Raw genomic sequence first — 26,608 nt, 5'->3', positions numbered from 1 at the left:
GGGGTGGGAGGGGTGGGGCTGGGTGGTGAGGGGCGGAATACACCACGCCGCCGTTGACCCTGGCCATTGACCGAGCAACCCAAAAACGTTCCTACCAGCTCCCTCCGCAGGAATGTGTTCGCGTGGAAATGTCACAGTAGCCACATATTTTAAACGCGCCTTGCTTCTAAATGTGGAGGTGAAAAACCGGAGAAAAATTCACGCGACCACGAGGAGAAGCTCTCGCCCTGGTTAATCCACAATCTGCAGAATGCACTCGCAGATGACGATGGGTTAGCCGTGTGTGTGTGTATTATATCGAATATATATGTTGCATTTCCAGAGCACTTATATTGTCAGTCATGAAGAGATGACCAGCTGAGGAATGTGAAATATATTCTTCATTGTATTTTTCTCCCCCCCCGTCAATTATATTCAAGTTGTGCCCTAAGTGAAATGTCATGAGGAATTATTTCTATTTTTAACTCTTTCAAATGTAAATCAAACACGAATCAGTCAAATGCACAAAAATCAGCCTTCTCAGTAGTTACTGTATGATCGTATCGTCAGTCACTGCCATAGGAATGTAGAATTTCCACCAGACCAAATGTGGACGTAGATTATCAAACACGTGCATTTTGACTGCAGTAAAGCTCAACACTGCAATACCGGCACCACATCTCGCTACAAATCAACGCCTAACCGCTCGAACCCAGATGCCCATTCTTGGACCGTCCAGATCCAACCCTGAATGTCGGACGGCCGACAGATCCGAATGTGGCTCAGATTTCGATTTAAAGCTTTCGTGACTGCAGGGATTCATCTTCTTGGTTCTTTCGGTAAAGTCACGTAGAAGGGAAGTAATAAAATAATAAAAATAAAACATAATAAAACAATTCTCACGACGTTTCGGCCACAACGCAAGCAGCCGTGCTCAGGTGTCCTTAGGTGTAGAACAGGTCTGTCGAGAATACAGAGTCATTCAGACGCTGTCTTCTCGACAGACCTGTTCTCCTCTGTCTTCTCGACAGACCTGTTCTACACCTGAGGACGGCTGCTTGCGTTGTGGCCGAAACGTCGTGAGAATTATTTTATTATGTTTTATTTTTCTTATTTTCTTATTTCCATTCTACGTGACTTTACCGAAAGAACCAAGAAGACGTGGCTCAGATGTTCATGTGAGCACCGGGAGATGCGTTGTCATTGTTGTTAACGGAGCTAATTCCATATCCACTTCCAAGCGCTGGGCCAAGGCCACCTGCAACTTGGCCACAATCTCAAATGTAGCAATGTGATGGGATATGGGCCAATATATCCGCGCAACAGCCACGCCTTTCATATCGCGCTCATCACACACACAGCGGGCTTACCACAAATGAGCCACAATTCCTCGCTGATCTCATCAAAGAGCATAAAGCGGCACACGAACTCAGGTCATGCTCTTCTTAGGTTTTTTCGGTGAAGTCACGTAGAAAGTAAAATAATATAAAAACAAAAATCACGACGTTTCGGAGGCAACACAAGTCTCCGTCATCAGGTGGGACCGTCACAGCCAGATTAGCTGTATCAGCTAAGCTATATTGATACAGCTAATCTGGCTGTGACGGTCCCACCTGATGACGGAGACTTGTGTTGCCTCCGAAACGTCGTGATTTTTGTTTTTATTTTATTTTACTTTCTACGTGACTTTACCGAAAAAACCTAAGAAGATGATTCCTTGCAGTTACGAAAGCTTCAAATCTAGAATCAGGTCATCCTCACAGCAGCGGATTTTGGCTAATCATCGAACACAGATGGTCGCTGCATCGCGCACTTTCATATGCGCGTCTGCGGCCGTCTGGAACGTTCTTCCTTCCGATGTTAGGAAGCCACTGGTGCTATGCAAATTTTAAATAATCTAGATTGAAAACTCATTTCTGTAGAACTGTTTTTGTGTTTAGTTTGTTGTCCTTTCCCCGCACCTCCAATTAGCACGGTTGGTTACGTGCGATGCGAAATAAGTTCGACATGCATACATGTGCTGAGAAAACAGTGTTCAACCCTGATGATGATCACTGGCGGAGCCAGTGGGGGGGGGGGGGGATGGGGGGGCATGTGCCCCCCCCCCAATGATCCGATCCAAATCCCCATTAGTAATACATCGGCATTTTGCGACCCCCACTGCCGCTGTGCAGCATATTATTTCGTGCCAGGGACTCTATGAGATGATATGACAATAGTCTGAGTCCATAATTGCCAATAAGTAACGGCAAAGCGGTTATAAGTGACTCTCAGAATTGTGCGCAGTTGCGTATCCAGTACACGACTTCCCTGAAGACATTCACCTTCAGCGAGCGCGATGCCGATCACACCACGCGGTTCGAATTCGACCCTCGATCGATGGCTGCGCCATCGACGCACACGCGTCGAGTAAAAAGCAAGGCACCAGTCCTTACTCACTAATAAGTCCTTACTCACTAACAACTCCTCTATCATTTTTCATTGCTGGAGGGGTTGCCCCCCCCCCCCCCCCACCTGAAAATCCTGTCTCCGTCATTGATGATGATGAAGCTCGTAAAGTCGAATGGAGTTCACAAGAAGTGACAAACACCTCGTGGAAGACCCAACGACGCAGAAGATCCCGACTTCTTTTTTGCACAAAGCTGACGGGCCAAGCTGAACCGCTATCCACACACAGACCATGGCAGCAGCAGCAGCAGATGCGCTGATACTTGCAAAATCAGAAACTTTCCGGTGCGCGACTGTGGGTCACCCAGAACGCAGCGTTGAACGTGTCGCGCCTCGGTGTCCGATTAACAAATACGGAGGAGGCGGATGAATCATCACAGCGACGCACCGCTCCGCTACTCCTTCACGCAATCATTCGGCTCAACCAACGCATCGGTCAGAGCTGAGACATCGACTCGCCACGATGGAGAATACCCCCATACACACACACACCACTCCTACCCCACCACACACACACCACTCCTACCACACACACAAACCACTCGTACCACACACACACACGACTCCTACCCCACCACACACACCCCCTACCCTACCACACACACACACCACTCCTTCCCCACACACACACCACTCCTACCCCACCACACACACACCACTCCTACCACACACACACACCACTCCTACCACACACACACACACACCACTCCTACCCCACCACACACACCCCTCCTACCCCACCACACACACCTCCTACCCCACCACACACACACACCACTCCTACCCCACCACACACACACCACTCCTACCCCACCACACACACCTCCTACCCCACCACACACACACACCACTCCTACCCCACACACACACACCACTCCTACCCCACCACACACACCTCCTACCCCACCACACACACACACCACTCCTACCCCACACACACACACCACTCCTACCCCACCACACACACACACACCCTCCTAGGAGGGTGTGTGTGTGTGTGTGGTGGGGTAGGAGTGGTGGGGTAGGAGGGGCGTGTGTGTGGTGGGGTAGGAGGGGTGTGTGTGTGTGTGATGGGGTAGGAGTGGTGGGGTAGGAGGGGCGTGTGTGTGGTGGGGTAGGAGGGGTGTGTGTGGTGGGGTAGGAGTGGTGGGGTAGGAGGGGCGTGTGTGTGGTGGGGTAGGAGGGGTGTGTGTGTGTGTGGTGGGGTAGGAGTGGTGGGGTAGGAGGGGCGTGTGTGTGGTGGGGTAGGAGGGGTGTGTGTGTGTGTGGCATTCGTTCACCATGCGTCGTCTCACTACGCCGAGCGCAGAAACGACGTTGGAGATTGTCAGACCGCAGTCTGTGCCAGTCGCCTTATTGCGTATTCCACATTGTGCTCGTGTGCGTCGTGTACCATCTGCTAAAACGTATAATAATGATAATGATTCTTTCAAGGTTGAACGCGACACACAGCATTCGCTCACTCTCCACGAGAGAGAGAGAACGGCTCAGAGGTCCGGGAAACAGCAGACAAAGCGGGAAGGCAGCAGTCGCGCGATGAGCCGATGCCAGCAATTTCCCAAGCTCTGCTGCCCTCTTTCTATTAAGGTGTTAGCGGCCAATTAACGAGCGTTTACATGCGGGAGGAAACTGCAGCACACGCGCGCGCGAGGGGGAAACGCTCTATCCCACGCGCATGGAACAGGTATATTACACATTTTTGCTATACTACCTACTCCAGTCGTACTAGGGTATGGCTCCTCAATACCCATGGCAAGGGAGTTTAGGTGGGGGAGTTGGGTGTGGGGTGGGTGAGGAAATGGGCTTGTGCCTGTTCGTGAACATCGGCTCCATAGGTCTCGTGTCTAAAGGAGAACTGTTTGGGAGGGCGAGTGCACTAACCATTGCGCCACCGCTCCTTCCTCGTGTGTTATGTGTGCGAGAAAAAAAAGATGCACGCACGCAAATGCATCCCACGTGTTGATTAATGTTGACACTTGCATGTGATTGGAGCGTGGTTTAGCGTCGCACTGCTTTGCGGGGCAGGTGGGGGGTAGGAGAGGGGTAGGTGAGTGGTTAGGTGGGGTGGGGATAGGTGGGGAGGGGTAGAGGGAGGTAGGTGGGGGGGGTGTAGATGGGGGGGCAGATGGGGGGGTCTGTGGCGGGGGGGGGTAGGCGTGGCGGTGGGTTGGGGAAGGGGTAGAAGGGAGGGTAGATGGGGGGTTAGTGGGGGGGTAGGTGGGGGGGGGTAGGTGGGTGGGGGGGGGGTAGGTGGGTGGGGGGTAGGTGGAGTGGGTAGGTGGGGGAGGGGTAGATGGGGGGGGGGGGGGAAACACAGACCTTCAAATCTAGATTTGAAGGTCTTACCACTTTATAAGAATTATATTTGTTCGTAATAATGTATAATATATTAAAAATGATTTGCGTATAAAAGGTTATTTTCTGTAAGGTACATTAGTTTAACACGTCGGCTTTTGCGGCCAACATTATCCATAACACTGGGTTTTTTTGTTTGTTAGATCGCGTGAATATATAAATGTGTCGTTAAACCCTCCACCACCCGACACAGCCAATGACTAGTTCGTAGGTTTAGGCAGGAATAGAGAAAGGAAACAAATAACGCACTTTGTAGAACGCAGCGAAGAAGCATCAAGCGCGTTCGCTTCCAAAAAACGTGGTTGCTTTTTCAGTTGCCCCCCCCCCCTCTCTCGTCTCTCTCCTCTCTCTGTGTCTCTGTCAGAAGCAAGGGCTCGGCAAAGCTTTCAAAGAAGAAGAAGAGGCATTTTGTTGTTGTTGTTGTTGTCTTCGACCGAAATATCTCGAGAGCCCCAACACACCCCGAGCCGCTTGTACACAAACACAGCAGCCGGTAGGCAGCAGACGACAAACACGAAATAGGTGATGTAATCACCTGCGTCTAGTTCGTTGTTCACCCACTCGGCTGTTCTTAAGCAGCACACGTTGACCGTTGTACGTTTTGTCGGCACCGAGACATTCCATAGTGACCCCATTGCCTGCCATGTTTAATCAGTGATCTTTAACGTCAAATTATGTTTTAAGATCTTGATTTAAAGCTTTCGTGACTGCAGAAGTTCATACTCTTTGGGTCTTTCGGTAAAGTCACGTACATAGAAAAACAATAGATCAATAAAATATCTATTACCGAAAAACCCAAAGAGTATGTTTTGAGATTTACGTTTTTTTTAAATAATTTTTTTGAAAATCTTTTTTTTTCTAAACTTGCTGTCCACAAGGGGGGGGGGGGGAAGCCAAAGGGTCACCGCATTCGACTCGCAGGTCGACGACCCCCTGGTCGAGAGAAACACGTGGTCCCCCCCTGTTCGTGTCCACACGTCGCCAGCTTGATAACAAATCACTCCCCCACACCCGCCACCCTCTCTTCGTAGAACCCTCTTCAGGTTATAGTAGTAGGTTTTTAGCCTTTAAACTGGTACAAAACTGACACCTTTATACAATTCTAGATTTGACGCTTTCGTGACTGCAATGATTCATATTCTTGGGTTTTTTCGGTAAAGTCACGTAGGTAAAAAAATTACAAATAATAAAAGTAAAATAAAAAATAAAATAAAAATCACGACGTTTCGGAGGCAACACAAGCTTCCGTCTTCAGGTGGAACCGTCACAGCACGATAGCTGTATCACTTGACGGCTGCTTGCGTTGTGGCCGAAACGTCGTGAGAATTATTTTATTATGTTTTATTTGTATTATTTGTATTATTTCCCTTCTACGTGACTTTACCGAAAGAACCAAGAAGATGAATCCCTGCAGTCACGAAAGCTTTAAATCTAAATATGAATACAGTTTGTCTGGCCATTGGCTTGGGGTGAGTGTCTATTAATTTCGGCCATTACACTTGCAAGGCCTGAGGCTACCCTTGACCCGGATTTGAACTGGGGACATTCAGACTGGGACCCGAGCGAGCTCTAAGCACAAGAGGCCACTGGTGGCGGATGGAAATCCAACAAAATAACAGAATCGAAACCATTTAAAAGCATTCCTCTATTGTGCAACAAAATCAGCATTTAAATTAAAAGTATAAAAAATGTATAGCGATGGTTATAAATGTGTTCACTTCTCATATCATAATGGTAACGTTGAATATTTAAGCACTTCGCGGTCATTGATAATTACAAACGGCACCCGTGAAAACGAAGCGGTGTGAAAACTGAAAATGCATTTACGCATTTGCATCCTTGGCATTTTCCATTTTCAGGAGGGAAAAAAATGCATAATGTAACAAAATGCCACGTGACTTTTTATTTACTATTCTGTTGCGTATTCTCACCAACGACATGACAGTACAGGATTCCCTCGTTATTCACGAACTTGCTATCGGCGATTTTGGTTACCCGCGAATGGCATCCGGGACTCTATACGACTGAATTGAGATAAAGAGAGAGAGAGAGAAGGAAAGAAAGAAAATGATGAGATAGAGTGATGAGAGAGAATGTGATGCCATAAATTGATGAGATAAAGTGATGATGATGCTATTGTGCAGCATCATCATAATTGAAGGTAAGTACATTTAGAAACTATTATTTAATACCTTATTTTCTTATCATATATTCATTATAACCAATCGTATTATCATGATCATTTCCATTAATTCAGTGGCTTATGTAGATATTGATTTAAGGAAATTCCCAAAAAAAGGTTTTCGTAGGCCAATTTCATGAAAATTTGCTATTCACCAGCACATCCGGACCGTATCCATCGCTCATAGCGGGGGAACACGGTGAACAGGAGTCTACGTTTCCACACAGCGACATTCACCGCAGGGGCTCAGATGTTCTCCGACGGTAATCCACGAAACTGTGGGCGAGAGAAGGGAGAATCGGACGTGGATCAGTGCTCGAAATGTAAATGTTGGAGTTTTTCCTGGTATGAAACCTTTTCGTCCTCTAGCTCATGTTCACTGCCAAAGACAAAGATCCCCCGTGTAGCCTTTAACAGACCATTGGGGAAAGTGCTGCTCACGAGGGGTTGGGCGGCCAACTCCACACCCTGCCACGTGTGTATCCCCAATGCTGGTGTTGTATACACACCGCAGCAGGTATTCATTTAAGGCTGCGTCGACCTAGGGGAGGCCCAGGACCGGTTACAATTATTCCGCCACTATCATTGGTCGTGAGTGTGGAATCGAGCTTGGGTCGCCGGGTTCGGAGCGCAGTGCGCTAACCACCGCACCACCGCTCCCCATCACACACACACTCTCTTCTGGAAACGCCGCGACCCAGCAATAGGAACCCTTCTGAAAGAGTGCCGGCATAGGCGCGTCCAGGCGTTCCGTGTGCTTTAGTGCCAGCGTGCCATCGTATGCCGGCCCCCCACCCTCCGTTCTAGCCCTCGAGGGGATAGCTTAGACACGGGAGTCGAGTCGAGAACGAATCGATGAAAAATTAACCCGTAAAAACAAAGTTTTTCACTATAAATCCTTTATATGCGTGGCGGCTAGAGTCTTCTGGTCCTCTGGCTATGGGTCAGATGATTGCCTGCCACCATTAAGCAATTGGTAATTACATATAAAAAAAATTCCCTAAAAGTGTAACATTTTGGAAAAAAAATTTCACGAAAACAACGAGTCTTTGTGCAAAATGTCAGCTCGATTGGATCACGGGAAGTGGGTTAAAAAACGACCGAAAGATGTGCACGGTCGTAAGCGCGCAAGCAAGCAAGTGAACTTAATATAAAGGATTTAAAAAGGGGCACCGCCGCCAAGGCCCCCTCTACCCCATTGAACGAATGCCTGAGACAGTCCCCCCCCCCGCGGCTGCTTCCAGATTGGGGTGCGCCTCTCGCGTGAGATTTCGCCGGCGGTCGGTCACCGGTGGCTTCGTGTGCGGTCTCTTCTTTCTCCGCCGCGCTACGCCGGGGCAGTCTCGGGGGGAGGGGCGTTGGGGTGACTCCTTAACGGTGGCGTGCCACTCGCGGAACACACTGAGAAACTAAGAGGTGGACCTGTTTGCCTCCTCGATCTGGAGCCGCGGGCAGTCGCGGCCCATTGGGGCGCTTTTGAACGAGCCTCCAACAACGTCGGGCTCTTCAAGTCCGCGTCCGCGTCGCTCGGTGCTCAGGATTCTATCCACAAGTTGGGTTATAGGTCACGGTGACACAATAGTTCTCACGGACGGACAGGTCGGCAAGGAATATATTGCACGATGCTTGGTACTCGCGTTACTATTACCCGGCCGCGGTTACATCACTCAAACTCAGAATTAGATTTCGTTTTCTTTTAGGTTTTGCTGGAACAAAGTTGTCAATAAAAAAAAAGCCCCAATAGGCCGGAGCGACCCAGCCACATGTCAGAAACGGGCCACGCGTAGTGCACGGCAGCTATTTGCAATCCCGGACGGCGGTGAGCACAACATCGGGATTGAAGAACAGAGCTGTGGAGCTACGCACGGTGACAAGGGGGGAAGAGGAGAGGCAAAGTGGAGAGAGAGAGAGACAAAGGGTAGCGGATAAAGAAGTGGGTTTGTTGTTGAGTAGGTGTGCGCAGAGAAAATAGAGGACTCGGTCAAAACCGAGCTCACAAAGGGCGTGGGGGGGTGGACCGTGGTTTTCTGTTGCGTTGTCAAAGAATTTTAATTTGTACAACCCGGCCTGCTGTTTCCATTTGAGTTTTTGTTATTTCGCTGCTGGATGAAGGCCATTCCCACTCTTGTGTCGGCCACGAAGGTTGTTTCGGCCGTATTCTGTCCACGCTCTTCAGCGTAGATTGGTGAAATTTGGGTGTTGGGTACTGACCCTGACGCCTGCTGCTGTATATTTTGAGTTTGCATGTCTCTCTCCCCGTGGTCACGTGGATTTTTCTCCGGGTCCTCCGGTTTTTCCCCCTCCATATTCAGAATCAACGTCACGCGTTTAGAGTGCGTAGATATGTACGTTGAAATTCTTTCGCACCATATTTGGCTGCTATGAATTTCCACACGATTATAAGCCACTTCGTTGAGCTATCATTTGTGATAGCCAGATCGCTTCTGAAAAAAGAGTTACATAGCTCGGTTCGGATTTCATTCGCCACTGATGTTAGTCGTGGACGGGAATTGGAGATGGGTCGCCGGGCTTGCAGCGCTGCGTTGGATCTCATGAGGCCAAACGGCTTCGATCTTGAATGACGCACCAGGGGTGAATCTATGCACATGGCATATTAATACTGTACCTCAGTTGTTAGTGTTGCAGAGGTAGCTGTGTCTGATGGGGAGTGGGCTAGCGAGCTGGTGATGATGACACTCACAAAATGTAATTATTAGCTACTAGCCTTTTGCCCGTCCAAGGACGGGTGTATTGCAGTAAATCTGAAACTTGTATAGTGACTGTGAATGTCACTGTGTGGCAGAGGTCGCAACCGGGTACCCGATACCCGTACCCTACCCGATTACCTGGTGCGGCCGGGTACGGGTAAGGAATCAAAACCCGTTTGCGACCTCTGCTGTGTGGTGCGGGGCTTGCGAAGCCACGGCGGATAATGTGTTGGCATTACCTGCAGCCCACTTACTGTGCGTAGTACCAGCCCTAGCGGGGCTTGGGTGAGCGCTGGTCAGCGCTGAGTCACCACGTACGGTGTGCGGTGCGGGCTCCCGGTGGGGGAGCGAGAGAGAGTGGCACCAAGCCAGGGTTATGCGGTGGACGGGGGCCGCTGGGCGGTCACGTGGTATAGAGGAGCTCTCGGGAGCCTTTGGGAAAGAGCTCGAGAGATCCAGAAGGTGGGCGGGGCGAGGGGCGGAGCCAGCCCCAGCCCAGGCCGATATAACGGGGCCCCCCCGTGAGGGGCTCGGGGTTCTTCGTGTTGCTGGTGATGAAGATCCACGTCGGGTTGAAGAAGCCTCTCGCCACGCGGTCTGGGACCCAGCTCGTGGTCCGGACCGGGATAGCGAACCGCGCCTAGTTCTGCCGTAGCGTGGTTAGATGGGCGTTCAACACCCGAGTGTGGGTCACGTGATGTTGTGTGTTGAGTTGATGCGATAAATAGTGTTGCTCCCAAGACAACGTCTGCAACTCAGTTGGACTCACTACACTTGCAAGCGAAAAGCAGACCACGACGTGATATTCATTGCGTCAATTCGAGTGCAATTTGTAAGGCCGCGGTGGCACAGACTTATTTAATATAAAGGTTATAATCCCCTGTTCATCATGACGTCCTTTTTAATTCTATGTCTCAATAGCGTTACGGAGATTGCGTGACGTGAGGGTTCTGCCATTGTAGTGGGGGTTATGAGTTGATGCTGAGGAAGGGGGAGGAGGCGCCTCGCCCCCCCCATGCGGAGTGACGTCACCCGCCCATGATTATTAATGAGGGGGGTCTATGTGGAGGCCGTAACCTGTTCATGATTATTAATGAGGGGGGCTGGTCGATGTGGAGTGAAGTCACGCGCGTTACACACTGACATTCTTGGGTAAATATAGTAGTAGATTTAGTGGCCAAGGATCGGTAAGGGATGGAAATTGTAAATACAATAAAGATGAAAAAAAAATCAATTCATAGTTTATGAGAATATCAAACATTACAAGCCGTAAATGTTGAGCTCTGTGGCACTGTCACCATTAAAACTGTCACCCTCAATGCTGTCACCATCAATGAGTCAATATAAGTCCTTTATTCAGGCAGCTGAGATCCACAGAGGCTATCCTTTGCGGATCAGATCTGCATAATCAAAGATTGCATAGAAATGCATTATTATTATTATGATATCTCCAAGAATTTAATTTGGAGTCCTCTATCAGATTCGGAATTGTTGGTCGCAGCTTCGTCACAAACGGCCAATTCTTCAAAATGATCTCACGGGGCATTCGCTGTTCTCTTCATAGGCAGGTGCCGCTCTTCTGATGATTGCCCCTCGTTTAGTCGGAGAACGTTTTTGAACCACAAGCATACTTAATCATTTGCCTCGGTGGTCAAAGGCATTAGTGTAGGCTGTCTAACATCACTCTTTCATTGCGCAACAGAGACAAAAGATTCTAGATTTGAAGCTTTCGTGACTGCTAGGATTCATACTCTTAGTTTTTTCGGTAAAGTCACGTAGGTAAAAAAATTAAATAAAAATTAATAATATTTCAATTAATAATATATTATTTAATTTTTATTAATTTTAATTTCATTTTTTTACCTACGTGACTTTACCGAAAAAACTAAGAGTATACAGAGACAAAAGACCGCGCAGTTTTGCCTCTCTGTGACAAGTCGCGTCCTGCGAGCAGTTGGGGTGGCAACGAATTACAAACGGCGAAGGCCACGAGCTCCCCACGCCCGACGATTGCCTTTGGCCACAACAGGAAGGAAGGCCTCGAGACCAAATCGTGGGTCTACGGTCAGCCCATCGTCCGCATCGCGTCCGGCAAATGGGGCATAGATCCGTACAGGCGCCCAACAGTGCTGTTTTCGATTTAAAGCTTTCGTGACTGCAGGGATTCATCTTCTTGGCTCTTTCGGTAAAGTCACGTAGAAGGGAAATGATAAAATAATAAAAATAAAACATAATAAAATAATACAATTCTCACGACGTTTCGGCCACAACGCAAGCAGCCGTCCTAAGGTGAAGAACAGGGCTGTCGGAAACAGGTCAGACCTGTTCTTGCTGATGCCATCGAGTGTAAGGAACTTTTTTTACTGATTGGCCGTGTCGGGTGGTGGAGGGTTACGACACATTTATAAATAACGCGATCTAAACCCAAAAACGTTTATTATGAATAATATTGGTCGCGAAAGCCTACGTGTTAAACTGACTTTCACTCAATTTGAATATTCTCGGTTCCGCTGACCCACGCGCGGTCTGAAATCTGAAGCCTCCAATGCGAGAGATTCCGGGCGGCTTTGACGCCTGTTGACTTTCCCTTCCTCGGCTCTTTACACCGCACGCGCATCTCCCTCGTACCCGTCCCCAAATCCTTTTGTGCACAATTCCGGAAAATGGAAATGATGAGAAATGAAATTACGATCCTCCTCAAATGTGCCCCGCGCAGCACGTTCGCAGCTTTGCTCTTTGGCTGGAGCGTTTGCTGTTTCTTCCGTGCGTTGTTATTTTTAAAATATATATATTTTTAAGCCTGTTTGTCAGAGTGGTAGTGGAGCGGTGGTGCAGCGGTTAGCGCTACGCTGCACCACGAACCCGGCGACCCGAGTTCGAAACCCCGCTCACGGCCAACACCGGTGACGGTTATCTCAACCGGTCCTGGGCCTCCCCTAGGTCTACTCAGCATCAAATGAGTACCTGGTGCGGTGTGTAAACATCGACACTGGAGAGACAAAGGCGGCCGGGCGTGGTGCTGGCCACCCACCCCATTTTGTGCTGTGCCGGCCGTCTTGGGTGCTCGTTAACAGCACTTGCCCCAACAGTCTGTTAAGGCTATACGGGGGATTGTTGTCTTTGTTATACATCTATATATATAAACACACACACGCACAGGTATTGTCTGCTTATTTATTGGCACGTTTGGTCAATTCTAATTCATCGCTTTTCGGTGCTTCGGGAGAAATCCTGGCAGTGCCTGGAGAAATCCCCTCCATACAAGGGGAGGGGGGGGGCAAGGGAGGAGGGCATTGCTCAGAACTCCGCACAGATGGGCTCGCACTGCCCACCCTGGGGTCACCCGCGCCAAATCTCACCGCAGGTTTAATACCCTGGGCCGTGATCCTTGCGTGGACCTCTCCTAGATCAACTCGGCCTGAAGCGAGTTTATTGCACACTGGGTCAACCTATGAAGCGCAACCCATCAGAATTGCCTGAGCACAGTAAATATGAATCTCAAAGGGAGATCACCGTGGGGCACAGGAAGATAATACGATTCCTCTTTGATATGTAGGTCATTGCTGCGGCTATGGCTTTTGCAGTGAGGCAGTGCAGCCTGTTTCATATTAAGTCAAATGATGTGCCTTTGGTTCTCCGGCAAGGTTGCGGTGTTTATTTGTGCGTGTGTGTGTTTGTATGTATGTGTTTGTATGTATGGCTCTGTGTGTTATTATGTGTGCGGATGTATGTATGCGTGTGTTTGTATTTGTGTGTGTGTTTGTATGTATGTGTTTGTATGTATGGCTCTGCGTGTTATTATGTGTGCGGATGTATGCGTGTGTGTGTTTGTATTTGTGTGTGTGTGTTGGTATGTATGTGTGTGTATGTTCGTCTTGGTGTATTTTGTCTTGTGTGATAGAGTGGTGAGTGCTGGTGCAGTGGTTATCGCACAGCATTTCAACTCCGGCGACCCGAGTTCGATTCCCGCTTACAACCAATAAGTGGTGAATGTCTTAACCGGCCTTCCCCGAGGTCGACTCAGCCTTAAATGAGTACCTGGAGTGGTGTGTAAACATCGCCACTGGGGAGACATAGGCGGTTGAGCGTGGTGCTGGTCACCCACCGCTTCGTGTGTCGTGCCAGCCTTCATAGGTGCTGCCCCATCACGCCGTGAAGGCTACATGGGGGTTCTTTATCTTTGTGTAATATGGAAATCCGTGGCGTAGCAGTTAGTGCGCTGCGCTACGAACCTGCTGACCTGAGTTAGATTCCTGAACACCACCGCAAGTCAGTGGCGATTCATATCAGAACCGGTCCTGGGCCTGCCCTGCCACTCTGAATCCAGACAGAACAAACGATCGGACCTTTGCCTTGATAGAAAGACTCAGCACCTCATTCGAGACCCAATCATCGCACCCCTCCTGGCTTTAGCATCCCTCGAAAACACTGCCGGTGGTATGGCCATCATCTGCACGAGAACCAATGGGCAGATGCGCAACATCTCCATCCCGTATGGATGCAATCCACAGTGGTGCAATTGTGGCCGTGCAAGCCAGAATTGTTCGTGCTCCTTCAATGCAGGAACAAACAAAAGCACACGAGCTCTCTCCCGAAGGACCCTCGGCTTGGCGAGCATTGTCCGGACATTGGCATTCAGCTCCTCAACGTATTGCTGATGCCATCGAGTGTAAGGAAGAAGCCAAGGGTTGCATATTCTTCTCTCGTGCGGTTCACGGGTATTCAAAACTAGCGTTGTTAATCCGTCACCGATTTAGATTCATGTTCGGCCGCTACGTTCTGATCTGGCAACCCGAAACAGCCAAATGAATTAAATTGCCACGTGTGTGCAGGCATTCGGTAATGCGCCAATTAACGATGGGTTCTTCCTTTGATGTCACGACACCCGTTTGAGAAGCCCGGTCAGGTGATAACGACATCCTGGGACCTTGTCCTGAACATTCTTTGCCGCGGCTCCGAGAGGAACATCGTGTTTACGATTTGCTGAATTGCTCTACAACTTACCGGTGAGCTGTAACGACGTTTTGCGCGTTGTTAAACTGCCTGCGGAGGATCTGACAACATAAATGTGGCCAAATCATGACGTGGCGCGTCCCAATAATCCGTTGGGAATAATAATATTGGCTGCCAGATGGTCCACCTGTTACGTTGCGGGTCGTTGCATTTTGCTTTCTTTTTGTCATCAACGTAGAAAATACATCGGTTACTGTTTGCCACCCGGACATTAATGCCAATGAACATACACGTCCGACCCTGTCCGTCATCGTGTCTATGCGTGAGCAGTTACACGCGCCGCGTGTCATTAAAGACCCCTCCAGTCGATGGAGCAGAGCTTAGCAGCAGCATTGCAGAACTTTTTCCTTTGCGCGGTGTGGGGGGAGGTGGGGTGGTTTGTGAACATCCATTTCAAGTCACAGCGACATAAACGGCGAAACCACCGAGCCGAATGCTCCCCGCGACTCAATCGTCGGCGACTCGTCGCCCGTGTACAGCTTTATTGCCCTAGCAATATACAAAGCGAAAACTCGTGCGTACGCACGACAACAATAACGTTTCGACAACAACAACAACGACGACGAAAAGTCGACACCGTTGTTTTCGTCGTTCTTGGTTACAAAGACCGGAGTGGTTTCCGGCGCAGGGATTGTCATTCGGTAGCCCCCTTGCAGAACCCTTCGCTGGAACGAGTCCGTGGAGCGAGTCCGTGGAGCGAGGTTGACGATTAATCTCCGGGGCGCCGTCTCGGCCAAGTTTTCGCCGTAGGTTTGGTGAAGCGGGCTGCGATTGGCACCCCATCCCTTGGCTAAGAGATCGGAATTCCCCCCCCCCCACCCCCGTCTCTCTCTTTCTCTCTCTTCCCATTTCCCTGTAACAACACCGGCAGATGCGAGAATAGAGGCACACTTGTCCCAGGGTTATCATTATCGTGTGTTTCGACTCCCACCCCGTACCTCTCCACTAGTCTCACTCTAATCACCACCGCACCGTTGGGTGAACTTCCGAGTTCAGCGAACAACCGGCTCATCGCAACCCAGCACCACCACGGCCGTGCCGGTTGAGCGCCGTTTCTCCGTAGCTGCACGGACAGCGGCCGTCTGGAACGCTCTCTCTCCCACTGCTGCGCGCTCACAGCAGCAGAAGTGGAAGAATATGAATCCTTGCAGTCACGAAAGCTTCAAATCTAGAATTAATGCCCTCTACGGGGAGGAATTCCACCTATCTGTTAGAGTTTTTAACAGACAACGAGACAAGAAGTCACAGCTTCTCGAGACGCTGGCCTTCCTCAAGAGATGCCGAGATAACAAGGTAATACCCATCGCTTTCACACTCACATCCGCTGCTGTGTACGGAGTGGTAGCTCTTGTAATCTCTCATTTACTTGATACAGCTGTCGTGGCTGTGACGGTTCCACCTGAAGACGGAAGCTTGTGTTGCCTCCGCAACGTCGTGATTTTTATTTTATTTTACTTTCATTAAGTTTAATTTTTTACCTACGTGACTTTACCGAAAAAAACCTAAGAATATCATCATTATCACCATCATCATCGTCACCATCATCGCCGAGGTCGTGAGCCTGGCCTTGAACAGGGGGCAGGGAATCAACAGCATGGACGTCTTGGGAAAGGCAGAGGTGCACACCACGTGATCAGCAAAGGAGAATGAGTGACCTCGTCCCCCGAGATTGGCCCAAACGTTAACGCCGGGAGTGAGAGATGTCGTCCCTTCCAAGCGAGCGTAACGCAGCGCTTGCTTGTGTTGGCACTCCGAAAGTGGCGGTGGAAATTCCATGTTGCCATGGCAGGGCAAAGGTTGACTGGGGGAGGGTGGCGTGGGCGTTATTTAAATCTTGGGCTGGGACCTCAAGAATTTCGATAGGGAGGAGACCGTGACCTGGTCCTGTAGTTCAGCTGACCACATTTATTTTCCTCTCTTCTTAGCTGTCAATCTCCCATCGTGATGACCCCTCCCCTTCTCTCGCTCTCCGCCTCTCCCTCTCTCCCCGTCACCGAGATCTCGATGATGCAGTTCATTCACCCACTTTGTCCGCGTGCTGAGATTTCATCATTAAAACAAAAAGATCCGAGGCTGCGAATAGTGTTGCTCAGTGCGCACTGCCTCCTATGACCATATGGTTCGGACATATGGCCGCTAACAATAAGCAGCAGAACGTTGGAAAGTGCACAAAGTAGCGTGGAGAGATGCACGCTGAAAAGGACACTTCTAGAGAGAGAACTACTTTTTTTATTGTACCAGGTAAGGCTCACTGAACTATATATTTTTGTTCAGAAGCGACCTGGCCACAAATGATAGCTCAACGAAGTGGTTTGTCATCATCCTGACCATGTGGAAATTTATAACAGCCCAATAATCTTCACGCACGTTTCTAAATGTGGAGGGATAAACGGGAGGACCCGGAGAAAAATCCACACGACCACGGGGAGAAAGACACGCCAACTCCAAATATACAGCAGGCGTCAGGGTCGGGATCGAACACACGACTTCCTGTACAGCAGGCGAGGTCGTCGACATCTCCTAGCCACCGTAATGATGACGATGAGAGAGAGAGACACGCAAACTCCAAATATACAGCAGCAGGCGTCAGGGTTGGGATCGAACCCACGACCTCCTGTACAGCAGGCGAGGTAGTAAACATCTCCTAGCCACCGTGGCGCCCCAAGTTGGAAAGAAAAACACAACGGAGTCGTCGAGAATACGCGCATGTCTAGTGACGTCATCTCAACTGTGACGAACATCACGTGGGGGCTTGGGCAGCAAGGGACGACGGTCGATTGCCAAGCAGAGAGTGGCGGCGGGTTTGCCAGTCGTCGTCAGGCTGAAGACCCGAAGAGCCAGCCTAGAATTGGACCCTGGGGACCCCCGGACTTGACGTCCTTCTCAGGGCCGGGACCGAGAGGGGCTGTGGCCTGGACCCAATGACCTTTGGCTGGGTCGGGTCAGCTAGCCTCCCCTAGGTCCCGCTAGCCCGAGGGCTGATATATATAGAGGAAGTGGTCCCAGTGAGTAGGATACACTAGCTCGGAGGCTCTGCCTCCCCAGGGTATCGGGTGGAGGGGCCGATACCCCTTTGTGCTAGCGACCTCGCGTTATAGTCGTTACTGTTAAATAGACGCGTTGCCTCCAGCAGAGGACTGTGTCTCCATCATTACCACTGCACATGTAATTGGCCCGAGGGTTGCGTCCATCCGACGTGATGGAGCGATGAAAGCAACGCGCATTAATTTAACGAGGCGCGCTTAACGACGGCATCGTCGCTGAGCCGCCGCACGCGTACACAGTGCGGCGATAACATTTGAGACGCACGAAGCGATAAATGACACGAGCCGTTAAAACTGTGTAAAAACTTGCTGAAAAGAGATTTATAAAAGACGGCTTCATCAGCTGGCGTGGGGGTTTGCCGGGCGCGTTGTTAGAAAGCGGGAGACGGTGGCGGATTGGGGGAGGCCTTCATCCAGCAGTGGATCGATCGCGGTCAATTGCTGACACGCAGATCTCCTGCGCATTCAGCGGAGACAATTTGCATATCGAGGATGCGGCCCCCCCACCCCCCCGACATTATCCCCGTGTCCCCCCCCCTCATCACCCCGTCGGCCCGGTTCCCCGCGGGGACCGCCTCGCTTACACACTGTGCTTCGGGAGTTGTATTACAAAGGCGAATATTAAGAAATTGAATTATTGAATGTAATTATGGCTAATTGGCTTCACCATCAACTATCAAAACACGCCGCTTGATGCTCGGTGCAGCGTAATGGATGATTACATCTTGCCATCCTCTCGCGAACTAGGCATGTATATTTTTTTGCGTGCGTTTGTGCTGTACGCCGTTGATGGCTGCCGGCCTGTGTCGTTCTTGCGCACTTTGGTTTTTTAAGTTTCCCAGAGCGGAGTTGTGAGTGCGAACAAACGACGCACGTGTGGCTGTGTACGCAGCCTGGCAGCGGAATTGTGTCTAATTGGGCTCATCTCCTCTTGGTTTATAGGAAATCTATCCATGCATCCCACGAGGATTAGGGTTCACGTGTTGTCGACCGACGGATTGATTTGGGAAAAGCAAATCAGACAATTTGGACTGGATATAAAAATAAGGGTCCGATTTTTTTTCTTTGTCGGATTTTATCTGAGAAATGTCTTGTCACGTGACATCACAGCAAGTGACATCACGCATCGCGGTGTGGCCATCTGTGCCTTTCCTGACGAAAGTATCCGCTACGTGACCTCACTGACACGTGACCTCACCGTGACCTCACTGTGACCTCACCGTGACGACGCCGTGACCTCACAGCCACGTGACCTCACCACCACGTGACCTCACCGCCACATGACCTCACCGTGACCTCACCGTGACCTCACCGCTGATGCAGGGTGTAGCTTTTTGTTACATTTCTGAAAGCATGAAAGAGAGATTTGCATAAAAATGATTGCGTCACTCACTTAGGTTTATGCTAAATAAATAACATTTAAATGCATTGCATAAACAGTGTAAGTTACTTAATGGTTATGCATTTAAATCCGAAATCTTTCGTTCATGTAATTGGGCCCACAAATCAAAGCGTCCAATATCCAAAGAAATTAAATCCAATGCTCACTCACCTGTATGTTTACCTGCCTGTGCACAAATTCAGGAGAGGGGTGGCAATTGAACCTTCCACCCACCTCCTACCCCTCGTGACCTTGTGAATTGTTTAACGTTGTCGTGAATGTAGCAGCCACGAGTGGCTACCAGCATTACGTGAACCAATGACATGCAACAGGTTTTGAAACCAAAAGCATTGATTCTTACCCATGTATGTATGTACGTACGTATCGCGAGATTAAGAATCGATTTCAATCGATGAATCGATGCACCGTCAGCCCTGCGCAATGACGTTACCCAGCGGCGCAGCGTTCGCCGTTTGTTGCCGAGGTTCGTGGTGCGAATTCGACGGGCCACCCCAGTTAATACTACCGGTGTATTGGCACTGTCTGCTTCACAAGTGGGACGTCACAGATTCCCGTGAGGCCATCGTGTTGTAGGCGTCATGGGTCCAATCTTTTTTTTCTCTCCTAAATTTGAAAATCGTCTGCAAATGACTCGGCGGGACTTCTTACACATCGAGTGGTGGCCACTGGGATTAAACGACTCGCGATTTGAATCCGCTGCCCCCACCCCCCGAGTCCATCGCCGGAGTCACGTGGGGGCGGTGAATTATTACGATCTTGCTACGGGGCCGCCTACCCGTCCACCGAACAGCCACGCACCGATTCGACTCGCCTGTTAAACTGGAGGCGCTGGCCACGTGCGGTGTGCGTGGATTTGCTCGTGTTTCTCTACACGTTGTGACGGATGGGTTCACGTGTGGCCATTGGTGGCCGCTTACATTCGCCCCAAAGTTCAGAGAACGATGAACGCTAGGAATCGAATCGTTGAAAGGTGAGATGTTAGCCACCTCGCCTGGTATGCAGGAGGTCGTGGGTCCGATCCCGGCCCCAGCGCCTGCATATTTGCAGTTTGCGTGTCTCTCTCCCCGTGGTCGCGTGGATTTGTCTCCGTGTATTCCACTTTTCTCCTCCACATTTAGAATAAGCGTGCATTTAGAGTATTTGGCTGCTTTAAATTTCCACACGATGATAGCCCACTTCATTTGTGGCCAGATCACCTCTGTAAAAGAGTTACATAGCTCAGTGGTCCTTACTTGGTAATATAAAAATAGTTTAATTTATAGTTGAGTTCAGACAAGTCACTGATGGCAATCGATCGCCTGCCAGGTGCCTGATTAATCATCACGGTGGTAGTGGGGAGCTTGCCGTGCTGTTTTGGTCATATCGCAATGGACTTGTGATACAGACGTCGGCGGTTCGATCTCCCGGCAAGGCATTTGACTCTATGGTGCTCCTGCCTACCGGGCGGCTCATGACATTGGCAGGTCGCGTACGCTGGGGTCAAGTGGGGTCAAGTGTGCGTACGCTCGAGCGCCTCTTCCAAGACGTCAACGTGCAGTCTCGAGGGTGCTCTCCGGAGCGCCCTCGAGCGGAGGCCCTTCCACCAGCAGTGGCGCGAGCGAAGAAATTGCAGGGGCTGCGCCTTCGCCGCGGCCAATACAAGTGGGGGGGGGGGGGGGGGAGAGGCTACCATACAGCAGGCGACGGGAAAACGTGCCGCTTTATTTTTCATTTGCGCCAAGTTGTTTTGTTTTGTTTAATAGCAGCGTGAACATTCGAAATCGGAGTGCGCGGGTCAAGTCGGAGTGGCTCAAGTCGCAGTGACATGACATGCTCGGCAGGAGCTGCGGGGGTGGCGGCACTGCTCCCCGTTGACGTGGAGAGCCGCTGTCACATGGGGTGGTCTTCTCTTGCCGGTTCCAGATCCATTGTGCTGAGGCGGCAGGAGGAGGAAGAGGAGAAGCCGCAAGATGCCGTTCAGCTGCGTCTTTTCCAGCCAGAAGGTCTACAGCAAACTGAGCGATGTCACCCTCAAGTACGAGATTGGCCAGCTCATCAAATCGTGAGTCTCTGTCTCTCTCTCTGAGATAAAAAAAAAAAAATTTGGGTAATTTAATCGCGAAGCGCTCGCCTACCCAGGAGCGTTGCACGCGCAGAGAAAAGCGCGCGTTTCATCTATCACCTGTGCAGTTTGCGCGAGGTCACAAGGAGCAGAGGGCACGCCAAGGCACGAGGGAGAGGCACTTGCTAACAACTCTTGCGGTGAGCGGAGTAACCGACATCCGGTCACGTAGGGGCATCTTCCCCGCGTGCTTTAATGAGGAACGCCTCATCGAGTCTCCGTGAGTGAGTGTCAGGAGAGCCCTGACAAAAGTTTTCCCAATTGAGTAGTTTTTTTGAGCGTTGTTAATGTTTGGCCAATAGCAGTTGCACGGTGTGACAGGGACGTGCGGTCAGGGGAGGCAGGGGAGGCACAGCCTCCTCTGTCATACTCTAATGAAAATAGCTGTTACGAAAAGTAAACAAATAATAAAATAAAAATGTAGATTTTTTTTTTCCCCACTGATCTGCGTTATAAATGTCACTTCTGTATGATTCCGATCATTACAGAGAGAAAGTAACGGGTACGCGCTTATTGCCCGCGCTCCATCCAGTTTCCGAGGGGTTGCGCAATCAGAGGGGAGGCTGAGCTCGTCGCTGCCTCACCTCTCATCTCTCGCTGGATTTGCAGCGGAGATCTGCAGAAATGACATAACACAGATCAGTGGAGAAAAAAACCATCGTATTTTTTTTTTACTTAAGCGGTGTGCTTTCGCTAAGTTGTCTCCACCTGTAGAAGGACGCTTGTGTTGCGCCCGAAATGCAAAGGAGGTCTCATAGTGTAAATGCTCACCCCGAGCTCTCAATACTCTGATAGTGCGCTGTTTTTCAGTTGTACGCCTTTTGTCGTCATCTGATCCAACACCATGTGAGACTAGGCTCTAAGAAAAGCTGTCTCGGGTGTGGACAAATACATTTCAAAGACAGTGCATATCATTATCAGAGTTGTCTAATTTTGACTGCTTGTGTTGTGGTTATTGCAAACATGATCCCTTGTATAAAGGTGTCAGTTTTGGTGCCAGATAAAAGGGTATAAACATGATAATTGTTTTTTTACCCTTCTATCTGGCAACAAAACTGACACCTTTTTAACAAGGAGTCATGTTTGTATAGACCACAATACCTGCAGCCATAATGCAATCAACTTCAAGGACAGTGCACATTTTCAGAGTTATGTTTTTTGTTTGCATTATGGCTGCAGGTATTGTGGTCTATGCAAACATGAATCCTTGTAAAAAAGGTGTCAGTTTTGTTGCCAGATAGAAGGGTAAAAAAACAATTATCATATGTTTTACTGGCAAATGAGGTTCCAAAGGGTATAAACCTATTACTATAGTTTTCTTCATCTTGGTGGCGACGCTTCGCGACCGAACAACAACGAGGTCGTGGGCTTGGCAGCAGTGGTCGTGGCCACGGTGAGCTACCGACCAAGCGACGGCGGCGGTGAAGGTTTGTTCCGTGGTGGGGCTTGGGCGACGGTGGTGAGAGGGAGAGAGAGGGAGGTGTGTTGGGAGAGAGTCGGAATCAGAATCGTTTATTTTAGACTTCAGGAGGAATCCGATGAGCTGTGAAGTTATTTTATCGCACATGTCCAGTAGGGGCGGGTCAGCGAGTTGCAGCAGTCAAACAATTAAACAACAAACACGATTGGAGTGCAAAATACAGGAAAAGCGAAGCAAGTCACTGAATATGAATAAATGATAAGTACATTCATTATATACATATGTTCCATTTGATCAAGATTGGGCATGGCGGCAAAAGCGACGACAAAACGAGTCCCAGACCACGCCGAGATAACCACACAGCAGTCATCCCTCAATCAGAGAGTGGAGTGGGGGGGGGGGCGTGTGAAGGAAGTTGCTTTCATATCCTTCGGCGCGTTCATTAAGAGATGATTTGCAATTACTTGCTCAGTCTTTCCGGTCATTTATTTCTAATGGTGCGCCCATGCATGTGTTTGTATTTATTTATTTATTCCGTGCCCCACCCCCCCCCTCCTCTCCTGTTCATATACTCGACTCATGTCCACGCATTTGCTTGAACGCCGCTGCGTGTGCCCATTAAACTGCGCACGCATTCATTTAGCCGCTATCCTCGTCGCAATCGGTGACGGGAGATGTTAACTCCCTCGCCTGGTGTGCAGGAGGTCGTGGGTTCGATCCCGAGCCTGACAATGCCTGCTGTATATTTGGGAGTTTTCGTGTCTCTCTCTCTCTCTCTCGTCATCATCACGGTGGCTGGGAGATGTTAACTCCCTCGCCTGGTGTGCAGGAGGTCGTGGGTTCGATCCCAAGCCTGACAATGCCTGTTGTATATTTGGGAGTTTTCGTGTCTCTCTCTCTCTCTCGTCATCATCACGGTGGCTGGGAGATGTTAACTCCCTCGCCTGGTGTACAGGAGGTCGTGGGTTCAATCCCCACCCTGACGATGCCTGCTGCTGTGTATTTGGAGTTTGCGTGTCTCTCCCGTGGTCGCGTCGTGTTTTTTCTCCGGGCACCACCGCTGGGCCCGGTCACCGCCCCAAATATGTCTCTCTTTCTCAAAACATCCAGTCACCAACAAGGAACACGTGATGCATTCAGCATGACAGAGCAGCAGACAGCATGGAAGAACAAACCATGGATTAATTGATTTCATGCGTGGCTCTCATGAAAAGAAGCCAATTCCAAGACGAATTAATAATCCGCTGCTTATTACAAGCACCCACGCTCGTAGACCCACAAACACTTTTGCGGCATGCTCAGGCAAAGGCAATTACTTCGGTGGAAACGGAATTACGAATTCTGTTCATGGGGATTCATAAAAGTGCCTCCCAATGAGTCCCACGGCTTACAGATTGGGCGTCGTCATGCAATGACATTCCGTTATCTCGTCGCTGGAATGATGAACGCGACGGCTGTTTCCATCTCGTCATTACAATGGGCGAGTTATAATAAAATAATAAAAATAAAACATCATGAAATAATTATCACGACGTTTCGGCCACAACGCAAGCAGCCGTCTCCCCGACAGACCTGGTCTTCACCTGAGGACGGCTGCTTGCGTTGTGGCCGAAACGTCGTGAGAATTATTTTATTATGTTTTATTTTTATTATTTTATTATTTCCCTTCTACGTTACTTTACCGAAAGAACCATGAAGATGAATCCCTGCAGTCACGAAAGCTTTAAATCGAAATTTAAATGGGCGAGTTGTGTGCCTATGTACGTCTCTCTCTCTCTATGTATCTCTGTGATATCTGTCTCTGCTTATATGTCTGTCTATATGTCTCTGGTTCTGTGTTTGATCTCTCTCTCAAATTTAGCATTCTCAGGAAGAACGTAATCAACCAGGTAGGGTGTTGACTGTTATGTTATCCGACTCTCTGTTGTATTACATTACATTTCTAAGTATACTAGATTTGTGTTTCTATTTCATTTATACCTGATGACGATTGCTTGTGTTGCAATCTAAACGTCGTATGCTAGTATTTAATTTATTATTTTCTCTTTATACGTGACTTTGCCGAAAGAACCAAAGAATAATTCCTGCAGTCACGAAAGCTTCAAATCAAAACTGCCTTTCAGTTTTCAGTTTCATTTATTAGGTGTAGCCCTGTGAGCCACGCGGCTCTTGACTCGGGTGCAACTGCAACAAACAAAAACATGAACAAGGAAACATCTTAAAGTGACTACGCGCAACAGAAAAATCCAGGAAAAAAAAACAAAGTCTTCCAGAAAAAGCACCGTACTTCAACGCTGTGTGCAAAAATCCCGGTGGGATGCAAGTCAAACAATAACAACCATAAGACAATTTAGATTAAAGTTACCAGGCTAACTCTGTACTACAACAAACAAACATGGCTAAACCAAAACGCTTTCGAAATCACCAAAATAAATCGATGAAAACAACGTAAGAGCGATCATATTCTTAAATAATTTAATAAAAATATAAAACAATAAAAATTTTCACGACGTTTCGACTGCAACACAAGCAATCATCATCAGGTGTGAAATCCACAGCAATAAAATTTGGATTTCACACCTGATGATGATTGCTTGTGTTGCAGTCGAAACGTCGTGAGAATTATTTTATTATGTTTTATTTTTATTATTTTATTATTTCCCTTCTACGCGACTTTACCGAAAGAACCAAGAATATGAATCCCTGCAGTCACGAAAGCTTTAAATCAAAAATGTAACAGCGATCATTTGCGGGCGCAGCCTCGTCACCAGCCGCCCTGTGCCACTTGTCCGCCGAAGACTTGTGACCAATTAAATAAATACGCCCACTGCAGCCGGAGAAGTCATATTCGGTCACGTGCAGGGCAATCCCCTGCCTGTATTGTGGCAGGGAAATTGGTGGTGGTCGATTTTCAATAATTCAAACAGTAACGTTGCCTTTCAGCACATGCTGGCAGCGAAGTTGGCAAAACGTTGTCTCTCTGGGTTGATTATAACTTGGCAACTCCGACGATTGAATCAGAATCAGAATATGTATTACAACTGTAGGAATCCGATGAGTCACACATCTCCTTTTCACAGATGTCCAGTAATGGGCCGGGGTTAGAAAGTTACTGTGATTGATGTGCTGCTTGTGATTGATGATTGATTTGTTTACTGTAATTGATGTGCTGCACAGAAGTCGTACGATAGGAGCTCTGCGCACTACGCTCGATTCCACCCGTAATTCACTCCCGATTGAGAAAGACTTCTCCCAGCGCCCGCCGCATCAACAAACGGACGTGTGGTCGTTTGCAATATTCATCCCGTGAGTGAAAAGAATAAGCAGCTCTGCAGCCCCCCCCGCCCCCCGATTCTTGACGCTCTCACATTAAGTCAGCGGCGAGATGTTAACTACCTCGCCTGGTATGCAGGTGGTTGTGGGTCCGATCCCGACGACCCTGATGCCCTGTGTGTTTGGAGTCGGCGTGTCCTCTCTCGCCGTGGTCGCGATCGGCTTGGAAACCCGTCGTAGATGCAATCTGCTCACGAATGGACTGGGCCAAACATTCCAATATAGGAGCACTGCGCGTGGACAACTGTTGATAAGTGCTGCTTCTGGCGTGCCTTCATCGCTTGTCTCTGGCCTCCAGCACGCCTCCGTAGCGAAATCTGCGCGACGCTCATTTTACCGTGGCGTTTTGAAATGCGATTAGCGCGAATGACCGCCGCTATATAGAAATGGCCCACGTTCTTTTCATGTATATTTTTTATTATCTCTTCAAATGCCTTGGGACGTTGTCAGTGAGCAAGCAGGGCCATGCAAATGAGCGAATGAGTGGCTATCGGCATGGAGGGAGACGCTTGGCGAATTTCACAGTAACCGCCATCAGTGGTGCAAAAACAACACTCGCCTCGGTGCTGAGTTAGAACGACGAGGCAACTGCTGCAGCTTCACTGCAACTCCACTGACTGGGG

The 26,608-nt window shown here is 49.2% G+C and overlaps 1 protein-coding gene across 1 annotated transcript in view; it reads left to right on the top strand.

Moving 5' to 3' along the window:
- CAMKV (CaM kinase like vesicle associated) overlaps positions 1 to 26,608 on the top strand; it is a 133,984-nt gene that overhangs the window by 39,596 nt on the left and 67,780 nt on the right. Inside the window, exon 2 of the mRNA XM_078614352.1 lies at positions 21,034 to 21,172. Within this exon, the coding sequence (XP_078470478.1) occupies positions 21,081 to 21,172 (92 nt within the window). The 5' untranslated portion in view covers positions 21,034 to 21,080. The remainder of the gene's footprint in view (positions 1 to 21,033; positions 21,173 to 26,608) is intronic.

The sequence above is a fragment of the Lampetra planeri genome, chromosome 44 (genome assembly GCF_965212315.1).
Source record: "Lampetra planeri chromosome 44, kcLamPlan1.2.h2, whole genome shotgun sequence".
Lineage (NCBI taxonomy): Eukaryota > Metazoa > Chordata > Hyperoartia > Petromyzontiformes > Petromyzontidae > Lampetra > Lampetra planeri.
Note: the sequence above shows the minus strand (reverse complement) of the source record. Positions and strands in the feature narration are given on the sequence as shown.